The sequence below is a fragment of the Callithrix jacchus genome, chromosome 4 (assembly GCF_049354715.1).
Source record: "Callithrix jacchus isolate 240 chromosome 4, calJac240_pri, whole genome shotgun sequence".
Lineage (NCBI taxonomy): Eukaryota > Metazoa > Chordata > Mammalia > Primates > Cebidae > Callithrix > Callithrix jacchus.
This window is the reverse complement of record NC_133505.1, coordinates 68,852,264-68,865,217: the sequence shown is the minus strand read 5'-3', so window position 1 is coordinate 68,865,217 and position 12,954 is coordinate 68,852,264. Positions and strand designations below refer to the sequence as shown.

The 12,954-nt window shown below is 33.4% G+C and overlaps 1 protein-coding gene across 11 annotated transcripts in view; it reads right to left on the bottom strand.

Moving 5' to 3' along the window:
* PHF3 (PHD finger protein 3) overlaps window positions 1-12,954 on the bottom strand; it is an 82,918-nt gene that overhangs the window by 63,586 nt on the left and 6,378 nt on the right. For 8 of the 11 annotated variants that reach the window (XM_078369476.1, XM_078369477.1, XM_078369481.1 and 5 more), the window contains exon 2: window positions 8,500-8,768. The exons of the other annotated variants lie outside the window; for them this stretch is intronic. In XM_078369476.1, coding sequence (XP_078225602.1) covers window positions 8,500-8,743 — 244 coding nt within the window. In that variant the 5' untranslated portion in view covers window positions 8,744-8,768. The remainder of the gene's footprint in view (window positions 1-8,499; window positions 8,769-12,954) is intronic. 11 annotated transcript variants of the gene reach the window in all.

Below are 12,954 nucleotides of genomic sequence, written 5' to 3'. Positions count from 1 at the left end.
AAATCCCATATGCCCAGGGAACCTATAATTCCATTTTGGGGAACCACAAATTCCTCCTTTTAGCCACTTAAACTGCCTCCCTCTAACTGCTGCCTAATGAACCTAGGTCTTTCCCTTTTATTCATAAAGAAGTCAAAGTTCTTGTCAATATGAAAAACTTTCTAACATCTATGGCAGCTACTAGGTCATACACTTTAGACCTTTCAGCATTTTCCTCTTCTTCCCTAAGTTACAGCTCTAGTTCTATGAAACGTTTATCTCTATCGGTTACCTCTTCAAAACATACTACACATTGATCTAAACCCTTCTACGTAAAACTCAGAATGATATTTAATCTTAATCATCAATCTTACAGAAATTAAGTTTTATTCTTAAAGGTTATGCATATGCTCACAAGACTAATCTGTTAATCTTGTTTAACATTTAATTAGAAGTATGTATTTTGTCTTAACCAATGTATTTCTATCTCATTTGCATACCTACATGTATTAAATTTGTATTTTTCCTGTCAAACGTGATTCTCTCTGTAGTAAGAAGTGTCCTATCAAAGAAAAGCCCAGGATCCAGTCTTCTGCAGAATTCTGCCAAACATTTAAAGAACTAATAATAATTCTCAAACTCTTCCAGAAATTTGAAGAGGAGGCAATTCTTTCTAAGGCATTCTATGTGACTAACATTACCCTGACCAGAACCAGACCAAACATTACCATTACCAAAACCAGACAAAAACACAACAAAGAGAAAATTATAGGCCAACATTCCAGATTAATATAAATACAAAAATCCTAGCAAACTGAATTTAACAGCACACTGAAAAGATCACTCACCGCAATCAAGCAGCATTTATCCAAGGAATGCAAGAATGGTTTAACATATAAAATCAATATATGTGATACATCACATCAACAGAATGAAGAACAAAAACGACATGATCATCTCAATAGACACAGAAAAAGCGAGTGCTAAAATTTAACACCCCTTCACAATAAAAATTCTCAACAAGTTAGGTATAGAAGAAAAATATCTCAACATATTAAAGGCATGACAAACCCACAGCCAACATCATACTAAGTGGGGAAAAGTTGAAAGTTTTTCCTCTAACATCTGAAACAAGACAAGGATGCCCACTTTCATTCAACATGGTACTAGAAGTCCTTTTCCAAGCAATTAAGCAAGAGAAAAAAACAAAAAATAAAATGTATGTGAATTGGAAAAGAAGTCAAACTGTATATCAGCACTGTTAAAACTTACAAACAAATGCATTAAACACTTGCAGGATACGAAATCAACATGGGAAAGTCAGTAGCATTTCTATATAACAAAATAAAATAGTGGGAAAAAAAAATGAAGAAAGCAATCCTACTCACCAAAAACTGTAGAACACTTTGGAATAAATTTAACCAAGAAGTTAAAGATCTCTGCAAGGACAACTACAAAAAAACTAATAACAGAGATTAAAGAGAACACACACCAAAAAAAATGGAAAGACATTCAATGTTCATGGTTAGAAAAATTAATATTGTGAAAATGACCATACTACCTACGAAAAGCAGTCTATAGATTCATTACAACGCCTATCAAAATACCAGTAACTATCTTTACAGAAACAGAAAAAAAAATCCTAAAGACTCTATAGAACCACAGGGGGGAAAAAACAAAAAACTAAATAGTTGACATAATCCTGAGCAAAAAAATAAAAATAAAGCTGGAGCGATCACAATACCAGACTTCAAAGTACATTACACAAAGCTGTCATAACCAATGCAACATGGTACTGGCCTAACAGCAAAGACAAAGACCAAGGAACAGAATAAGAAACCCAGAAATGAATCCACATATTTAAAACCAATTGATTTTCAACAAAGGCACCAAAACATTCATTTGGGAAGGAATAATCTCTTCAATAAATGGTACTGGGAAAACTGTACATTTACGTGCAAAAAAAAAAAAAAAGAAAGAAACTAAACTAAACTCCATCTCCCTCCATATACAAAAATCAACTCAAATGGATTAAAGACTTAAATGTAACACCCAAAACTAAGAAACTACTAGAAGAAAATGGGAAATGCTTCAGGACATTGGTGTGTGCATAATTTTAAAGAGACCTCAAACGTACAGGCAAAAAAGCAGAAGCAGACAACTGGGATTAGATCCAACTAAAAAGCTCTGCACAGCTAAGGAAATAATAAACAGAGTGAAGAGAAATCGATAGAATGTGAAAAAATATCTGCAACTGATCCATCCAACAGATGATTAATATTCAGAAAATATAAGGAACTCAAACAACAACAACAAAAAGCAAATAATCCAATTTTTTAAATAGGCAAATAAACTGAATAGACATCTTTCAAAACAGACATGCAAATGGCTAGCAAGTATATGAAAAAAATGCTCGACATTACTAATCATCTGGGAAATGCCAATCAAAACTAGTGAGGTATCATCTCACCCGATTTAGAATGGCTACTAACAAAAAGATAAAAAATAAGCACTGGCAAGAATGTGGATAAAAGGGAACTCTTACACACTGTAGGAGGGAATGTCAATCAGTACTGTCATTATGGAAAACAGTATGGAAGTTCCTCAAAAAACTAAGAACAGAACTACCGTATGATCTAGCAATTCCACCACTTTTGGCAAATATATCCAAAGGAAAAGAAATCAATATCTCCGTACTCCCATGTTTACTGCAGCACTATTCACAATAGCCAAAATATGAAATCTACCTAAGTGTGTACCAACAGGTGGATGAATAAAGAAAATGTAGTAGGTATACACAATGGAATACTAACTAACCACTAAAAAAGAACAAAATTCTGCCATCATGGGAACACAGATGAGCTTAGGGGACATTAAGTGAAATAAGCCTGGCACAGAAATATAAATACCACATGCTCTCACTCATATATAGCAACAATAAAGTTGAGCTCATAGTCAGAGGGTACAGGCAGGCGTAGTGGCTCACTCCTGTAATCCCAACACTTTGGGAGGTCGAGGTAGGTGGACCACGGGATCAGGAGTTAGAGACCAGCCTGGCCAACATTGTGAAATCCCATCTCCACTAAAAACAAAAAAATCAGCCGGGCATGGTAGTTAATGCCTGTAATACCAACTACTCAGGAGGCTGAGGCAGGAGAGTCACTTGAACCCAGAAGGCAGAGGCTGCAGTGAGCCGAGACAGTGACATAGCACTCCAGCCTGGGCGACAGAGTTGAGACTCCATCTCAAAAAAAAAAAAAGTAAAGGGTACAATAGTGATTACTAGAGTTGGGATAGGGTAAGGAGCAGGGGAAATAGCCAAAAGTTTGTTAACATATGCAAAATCACAACTAGACAGGGCACAGTGGCTCACACCTGTAATCCCAGCACATCAGGAGGCCAAGGTGGGCAGATCATTTGAGGTCAGGAATTCAAGAGCAGCCTGGTCAATGTGGTGAAACGGTCTCTGCTAAAAATGCAAAAACTAGCTGGGCATTGTGGCAGGTACCTGTAATCCCAAACTACTAAGGAGGTTGAGGCAAGAGAATCACTTAAACCCAGTAGGTGAAAGCTGCAGTGGGCCAGGATCAGCCCCTACACTCTAGCCTGGACGATAGAGAAAAACTCCATCTCAAAAAGAAGAAGAAAATAGAAAAAAATTACAGCTAGATAGGAGAAATAAATTCTAATACTCTATTAACACTGAAGCATAACTGCAACAATTTATTGTACATTTTCAAATAGCTAGAAGGGCAGCTTTTAAATGTACCTAAGACAAAGAAATGACAAATATTTCAGGTGATAAGTATGCAAATTAACCTAATTTGATCATTACACATTGTACACATGCATAAAAGTATCACACTGTACCCCATAAATGTGTACAATTATGTGACACAAGTAATTTTTTAAAACTCAATTCTCAAAAATAAAATTAATGGTGTAAAAGGTTCACTGAAGCTTTAAAAAAATCAACGAATACTAATAAAAAGTGAAGACTCCAGTGCAAATACAGAAAGAACTAATACGTGTAGTTGGATTCAGAGATGTAATTAGTATGCACAAATAGCCTCACCACTCCCCAAAAAAGTACAAATAGGGAGTAAAATAACAAACATCTGAAAACTGAATTTTACTAGACCAGAGAACCACTATGTTTAGTTCAAAGTATTGTCTGAAAATGCTGTCCAAGAGAAACACGAAGCCATAAAACCCAAAACTTGTTAAACAAATCTCAGTGACACACTGGTATACTAAACCTTTTTTTCCACAACAAGTGCAATATAATTTTTTTCCATTATTACATAGATGAATTCTGTCTAGTGATAAAGAAGCATCAAACTAGGTATGATTAAAAGTTTAAAATTCATGTGCCAAAAAGGAACTAAATCAAATTACTGATAGTTTTACTAACTGTAAAACTAGTCTTAACATATATTACAAGTATATTTATATATATACTTGAAAAGAAAGCAATCAAGCTAAAATTCTTCTATTAAACAACACTGCTTGATATCATATCATATCAATGTCATTTATGATAGAAAAGCAACATGTGATGTATGCAGGTATTTTCCTTTAGTTGAAAATACACTCAATTACACAGTATGAATCGACTCTTCACAAATATTAAGGATACCTGTAAGAGTTCAATGACTTTTTAATTTGCTTAATCTCCAAAAAACCATACTATAGGAGGGGTTTTTTTAATTAAATGAATGATGATTTTGCTAGCCATAATGTAGCCTTGAAAGGACATCTTCGTTTCACTAAAGGATGCAGTAGCTACAAGTAGTAACCTACAGTAACAGATAAAACTGTTATTTGAATGAAAGGCTGCTCTAAACACGATTCTACAGTGTGTCTGTTTTCTTGGTCTTAAAACAACGTTGAACTATATCGTAAAAAACTAAAGATATCAACTTACAGCCATTGAACACTTCTTTTCAATATAAGTATTAAGAAATGAATTGTAAACATGAGATTGTTTCACACGAATCATAGTTGTCAATGTAAAAAGGGAACACATTTGTTTACAAAATGAGAGAGAAAACAAACATTTCCTCATAATACTGATAATGTCAGCACACACCATTTCAGTGATTCTGAATACATTCTCAATTGGTATATATAAACAGTATATTCAGTATCTCAAATCTATTACTTGGGAAAATACTCTATTGCTCATTCACTGGAGGTTAAAAAAAATGTATTATTGGACACATCTAAAAACCATCTGCAAACTACAGTTAGATAAAGTAATACTTTACACAGTCAAAAGCATTCAAAGAAGAATACTGGCTGCTTTCTCTCAAAATAAAACAGTCGGCATCCCAATTTTTGTGCATCCAACAGAGCACTAAATGTAATCTTCTATGTTTCTTATTTTCATGACTTTTAATGCTACTTTATGATTTTTTTGAGACAGCTGAAATATATCCAAATCACTAAACTATGTCAACAGAAAAAATGGTCTTCAACAACTACAAAAAACAAATTTGTTCAACATAACAGAAAAGATAATGTAGCAATTATTTTGCTAGTTAATTTTAGCAGTAAGGTTACAAAATAACCACAATCTACAGCTTTTATTGTTGTAAGAAATACAAACAGGATTATTTCCCTGCTTGACATCAATGAAAACTCTTAGTAAAAGCCTAAAGTGCCAGGAACAACAATCTGGGCAAGAACTACGTTGTTTTTATTTTACAATAAAAAGCTGAAGTTATGGCCGGGCACGTTGGCTCACGCTTGTAATCCCAGAACTCTGGGAAGCCGAGGCGGGCGGATCACGAGGTCAAGAGATAAAGACCATCCAGCCAGGCCAACATGGTGAAATCCCATCCCTACTAAAAAATACAAAAAATTAGCTGGGCGTGGTGGCGTACTCCTGTAGTTCCAGCTACTTGGAAGGCCGAGGCAGGAGAACTGCTTGAACCCGGGAGGTGGAGGTTGCAGTGAGCCGAGATTGCGCCACTGCCCTCCAGCCTGGCACCTGATGACAGAGTGAGACTGTCTTCCAAAAAAAAAAAAAAGGCTGAAGTTATTTATAAACAGCTGAAAGTTACTGTCCACATAGGGTTTTCATTAATAATTACAGTAAGATTTCCCAGGCCAAGCACAGTGGCTCATGCCTGTAATCCCAGCATTGTGTGAAGCTGGAAGATGGCTTGAGGCCAGGAAAGAGACCCGCTAGAGCAATATAGCAACACCCTGTCTCTACCGAAAATAAATAAATAAATAAGATTTCTTCTTTGTAATTCTCTCTTAAATCTAACAAAAAGTTAATTTTTTTTTTCAAAAATGTTTTCCATTTTGCTTTCAGAAAATGTGTGGGCTTTTTAGTGAGCCAAATATCTCAAAGGGCCAAAGGAACCTTGATGAAATCAAGATAAATCCCCTGCTAGATGGCACAATGAAATTTTAAAAATCCTAAACAGAAGAGCCTTATTAAGTTTCCCCCACATATTTTCTTACATATCTTAAAAACATATATACTACACATATATACAAACATTCTGCTATGAAATCAAAGATAAATAATTGTAGTAAACAAATTTTAATATCAGAAAATTTAGGAAGTAACTTAAGTTCCTAAATTTAAAAGTTCACTTAAAAGATAACAGAATCATAAACAAACATACCATATCATAAAAAATTTCTAAGTACTTTATAAAGATGCACAAAGTCTTCTATTAGCAAAAGAAATGTATGACAAAACTAAAGAGATTTTTAACACTAGTTAATTTTTCATATCAACAGAAATCAATTTTTTAAATTTGAATAAAACTATTACAATATACAGGAAATAAGAATAAAAGTATTACAATTGGGCTGAAATTTTTTAAGTAAAAAGGTCTAACAGAATGACACGTGTCAGTTCCACATCCAATATAACACCCTTGAAGGTAACTGTAGTTCCAGCAACCACCATGTTAATATTCAATAAATGTTTTTCCTGAATTTGAACTAAACTAAAAGACAGTAAGCATACAACTAAACACTGTCAAGGTGCTTAACAATAAAGATAATTAAAGCTACTATACTCACACAATCACTAAAGTAAAAAACTTGAACAATGCATACATAAAACAAAATTTTAAAAGCTTTAAAACATTTAGAATACAACAGAAACAATGTAAACCTAAGCAATAACACAACACAATATAAATAAGTCAGAGATACACTATTAGCAAGCAATTCAAAAGACCTCAGTATTAAGGAGTTGTTAAAATGAAGATGCCTAGTGTTGAGGTCCTCAGGCGGAGTAACCTGACAAACTCGTAGGTAAACAGCAGACCACCTATTCCCAACTTTAAGTATTGTTATATTAAATTTAAAATATACATAGAAAATGTTTTAAGAAATGAAAAATATGCTAAACAAAACTGTACAGGAGAAAAAATCTAGTCTTTGAAAAACAAACCAACATCACACAAACCTGAGAACTACCTACACTAGGGAATGGTGAAGGAAAACCTCACTGTTCCATGGGAGGCTGATTTTTACCTTTACCTATAATTTTACTCACAGAATAGGTATTAATAATTGCCACAAAGTTTAAAGTAATATTTGCTTTATAAAAGAAAAACTATGTTTTTTATACATTAACATAATGACAGAGTAATTTCTTATTAATAGTTTAACCTTACAGAAAATTACCATCTTCAGTCTTTGAGTTATTTCAACTATAGAACCTGTTCTGTCCAACAGAAATATAATGTAAGACATACATGTAATCTTAAATTTTCAAGTTGACATTTTTTTAAAAGGCAAAAAAAAGTCACATAAATTTTAACCACAAATATCCAAAATATTACCTCAGCACATAAGCAACATTAAAAAAAAAATTGAACAAATATTTTTTAACTTTCTTTTATACTGAGTCTTCAAAATCTAATGGGCATTTTATAGCAGACCTGAATTAGGATGAGACTCATTGCAAGTGACCGATAGTTACATGTAGCTAATGTTTACTATACAGGGCAGCAGAGGTATAAAGTTATTTCTCTGGTTTTAAGATACATGTGTACAAAATACCAAAGGAGCTGAAATGGGAGCAAACAATGTAATATATTTCAGGGGCTGGGAGGTAAGCTGAGAAAGGTCAATTCAGCCATCTTCCTTGACTGAAGAAGGCCTAAGGTGACCACATGTCTCCATGTGTCAAGCAATCCCTATTTACTAAAGAGTCCCAATTTACATATGTTGTCATGCTGTAATTATTAAAGTACTCCCTGTAATCCTAAAAAGTATCCCACACTGAGTAATAAATTATATGGTCACCCTACCTAAATCCATAACATCCTTGAGGATAACACCACACTCCTTGGAAGAAAATTTAGTTTTACTTCTAATTCTGATGCCTGGAAAAGAAGCTCTAAATTCAAAGGAAAGAACCCTATATTCACTACCCTCCTCATTAAAAAGAAAAAAAAAAGAAAAAAGAAAAAGCTGCTGAAAATTTTTTTATTTTAAATTGCAGACTAAAAAAAAAAAAAAAAAAAAAGTAAGAATTACCTGTTGAACAAGGCATCTGGAAATTGGGATCATTGCTATCCAAAACAGGCAAACAGAACTGGTTACTTGCAGATCCTAGCATAGGATCCTTATCGCTGAGCATGTTCTTCAGCGAGTCCTCTAAGACATTTTGACTTGCACTAAAATCCTCACAGACTTCATTCTCCAGGTTGGATCCTAGAAATAGGGCATCATCTAAGTGTTCAGTAGGAATTAAATGATTAAATGTATCAACTATATCCATGAAGACTTCTGTGTGTCTTTCAGCCCTATAGAAAGACAAAAAAAATACCATAAGAAATAAAGCTATCAATTGAAAATCACCTAATACCAAATTATTTTAATAGTTTTGAGTCTAAGAACACACTTAAGGTATTTCTGAATTATTGTTTTAAAAAATCCTCACTCGTTTTTAGAAAATACATTTGGAAATGTAGAACGAATCTTTACTAAATAATGTTTCTTCATCATGCATGTAGTATATCATTTTACCAGAAATCCTATTAAATGTTTACTCAGTTCATCATTTTTAGGAAAAAAAAAACTATGTATACGGTACATTAACTCGACACATACAAAAAAATTACATGGCTTAAAGCATAAAAACAATTGTTTTTAACCACAACCTTTTCACAAATTAAGCATCAGACACTTCTTTTACTATAAATCCACATAAAAGAGCTAAAACCAAATACTTGAAATTTTTATCCCATACCTATTAAAACAGTAAAGTATCCTTGTTTTACTTAAAAAGTATTAAAATTATTTAAAGAAAGGTAACATATATAGACAAAGGGTTTTTATTGTGGCTAGGCATGGAAAATGAAAAACTATTAACCCAACAAATCAAAACTTTAAAACTACACACACACACACAAAGATGTGCACAAACACACCTTTCTGCAAGATCCCCTTTTAGGAGAAAAACAAGGTAAGTGACAAGAAGACAATCTGTATCATATACATAAATTTATTTAAGTTATGTGTGTTCTATACAGGTATCAAGTTAGTCTCCCATTTGAATTGCACCTATATATTCAGCAAAAGTCATTTCAAAGCTCTACAGGAGCCTCAATTATGAAAAGTTAACCAATTAAGTTAAACTGGTTTGAGATTTTAAAAAAATCAACATATTTCAGATGATGGAAAGTCTACCAATAAAAATTAGTATTAATTTAACCAAAAATTCCACTGATTAAACTACAACATCCCTAGGCTCCTTCATTCCAAGATTTTTGAGATTAGCTCCAAATCTAACAAAATTTCCTCAAACTAGTCTTGAATTCTTTTCCCCTATAAAAATAAGGGAAGAATTTCAGATACACACTAACATTCACTGGTTATATATTGTATGTCACACTGCACTAAACATTTTACCAACATTTATGTAACTTAATCCCCAATAATAAATAGGATCTATTATCATCCTTGCATTATTTTAAAAAAATGTACTTCAATAACTTAAATGTCTTCCCCAAAGTCATAAAACGGAGCCAAAATTCTAACCTGGGTTTCAAGCTCCACAGCCCATACCCATTAAGTGTAACCCTTTCACAGTGAGCTAAGGGCTCGGATGATCTCAGTCATTAAAGTCTCTTTAAAAACTATTTTCCCGCCAGGCCCAGTGGCTCAGGCCTGCATTCCTAGCACTTCAGGAGGACGCCAGATCACTAGAGCCCAAGCGTTGGAGACCAGCCTGGGCTACAAGGCGAAACTCCGTCTCTACAAAAAAAAGACAAAAATCAGCCAAGTGTAGTAGAGCATGCCTACAGTCCCGGTTACTTGGGAGGATCACTTGATCCCAGGAGGTGGAGGCTGCAGCGAAATCAAGCCACTGCACTCCAGCCTGGACCAAAGAGCAAACTCTATCTCCAAAAAAAAAAAAAAAAAAATCCAACAAATTAGTGATTGCCTGGGGCCACAAATAGAAGTATGAACTGCAAAGGCCATGTACCTGAGAGATGATGGAAATGTGCTATATCTTGACTGTGATAACAGTTTCACAAATTGGTCATTTTTAATGAGTGCAATTTATTATACCTCAATTTAAAAAAAAAGCAAAGAAAATTTCCTCACAAAAGTTAATGCCCTTCTAAAGAGAAGAGTTTCAGTATCTCTTCTCTTTCCCATTTATTTACACTGAAATGTTAATAAAGCACTGAAAGAAAATGCTAACTACTTTACAGACTTGCTGCTTATCTTACATGCATTCTCTCTATTGACAAAATTGTAGCTAGCAATGCTGAAGAAAACTCAGGACAAGTTCCTTTAAGAATTCTCTACCACTATATGATCTCAGTACCAAAGAAAGCCTCAATTATCATACATCACCAATTCTTCTCCACCTAATATGTTTTTAGGTTCCAAAAAAAATTAGTGCGTTAAATTCTGGTAATCAAAAATAATTTAGGAAAATATTTACTAAATATTGTGCTGGAATCCAAGGCTTACTACAGGCCAAACCTACCTCCTCTCCGGTGAGTTGCATCCCAATTAGTGATCTTTTTTCTCAGATCAAAAAGAAAAAAGGCAGTTTCAGCTCTACAAACAAATCGCTAACTTTCCTTCAAAAAATGGTAGGCTGAATCTACTGAAAAATCAATGTACTTGTTCCCACAGCAACATGAGACTAGCAAATTCTGCAAACTTCCTCTGAGGTCTTTCTGCAGTACTAACTATATGCTATGTGCTTTCAAGTGATAGGAACATTCATAATATTCAGAAGTTATGGTCACAAAGCTCAAGATCACATAGCTATACTTAAAACCAGCCTATTCTAACTAGTCAACTAAAAGAGCAATTTTTTTCTTCAATAATATTGTTATTAGTGAAACCATCCCAAAACTCCTTCAATGAAAATGGCTTCAGAGCCTATATTTCTTGAAGATCAAATTTTTTTAATAAAGCATATTATAAAAAAATGGGTCAATCTTTCTAGTACTATTTTTAAGTCAAAACTATTATGACTTATACAGTATGTTTCCCCAGATTTAAACAGGCATTATCAGGAAAATGGTTTCCACTGTCACAGGTGGAGAAACACTGAAGTGAGATTTCCGTAACAATAGCGTTTACTTATTCATCAAATGTTTACTAAGAGGCTACCACTGTGTGAGACATGTTTAGTAAGGTAATGAAAATGGGAATCTCCTAAGAACATAGTAATAAAGTGTATCACATTTGTGACTCCAAAGAAGACAGTTTCCACAGGACAAATCACAATCCTAGTGTTTTGTGGAATACATTTAAAAAAAAAATGTTACAAATGAATGAGAATAATTTTTCTTATGTGGTACCAACTGGCTCTAGAGGTAATTCCAAGAGAAAATGCCAAAAATGAACAGTATAGAGCCATCAAAAAAAACTACATCAAAAGTAACATTTATTGGAAATATGATTTATTTTTAAAAATCAGTTTCAGATATAAAGTGAACAGTCCAAAAAATAAAACCACTCTAATGCTAAATAGGCAAACAAATTAGGCAAATGTAGAAATATTTACTCACTTGTAATGAATACACTAATCTACTAAACACAGTGTGGTACCCGGGATTAGATCATGGAAGAGAAAAGGGACAACAACAAAAAAACTAGTGAAATCATAATAAAGTCTGTAATTTAGTTAACAGTGATACAGTAGTAATAATAATCCCTCAGTTCTGATAAAGGCACTAGCATTATGCCAGCTGTTAATCAGGGAAACTAGATAAGGGTATACAGAAATACTACACACCCTTTACAACTTTTCTATAAGTATAAAATTATTACAAAATAAAACCTTTAAAAGAAAACACTAAGATAAAACGTTCTGGGATACCTAGTAATGTGGTTAACAAAGATAATTAGATCTAATTAAGGGGGAAAATAAGCCAATTTTGGATCTTTGTTAATTATACAAATTGCCTAATTTAAACAAATCTCTGTTTCTTACATTAAAATTTTACTTAAATGCTTCCCTATATTTGATATGGTAAGTTTACTAAAACATAATAAGTCTATCTACTGACATTCTAAATAATTAAAACATAATAAGCCTATTTAGGGTGTATTTTAAGTGGCTAATGATATATGTACATCCAATTAAATCAGTATTGGTAATTTGGGAATATACATGTTAAAGTCAAATTGTTTCTGGGTAAACTCATGTTTACAGACAACAGAATATATGTTGCTAAGTATATAAGTAGATAATCTGCATAATTCACAATTAATTTACTCACGTATGTATTAAGCATCTACAACACATTGTAAGTTTAGTGAAATCAACCCCAGTCTGAAAGTCAAGGAACTCACAATTCAAAACAATACAGACATATAAACAAATACAACACATATAAACATCACAACAAAACGTGCCATATTGAAGGGCTGCAAATAATATTACAGAGGAAATTGAAACTCAGGAAGATAAGAAAGGCTAGGCAGGTGATGTGTGAGCTGGATCCTAAAGATCCA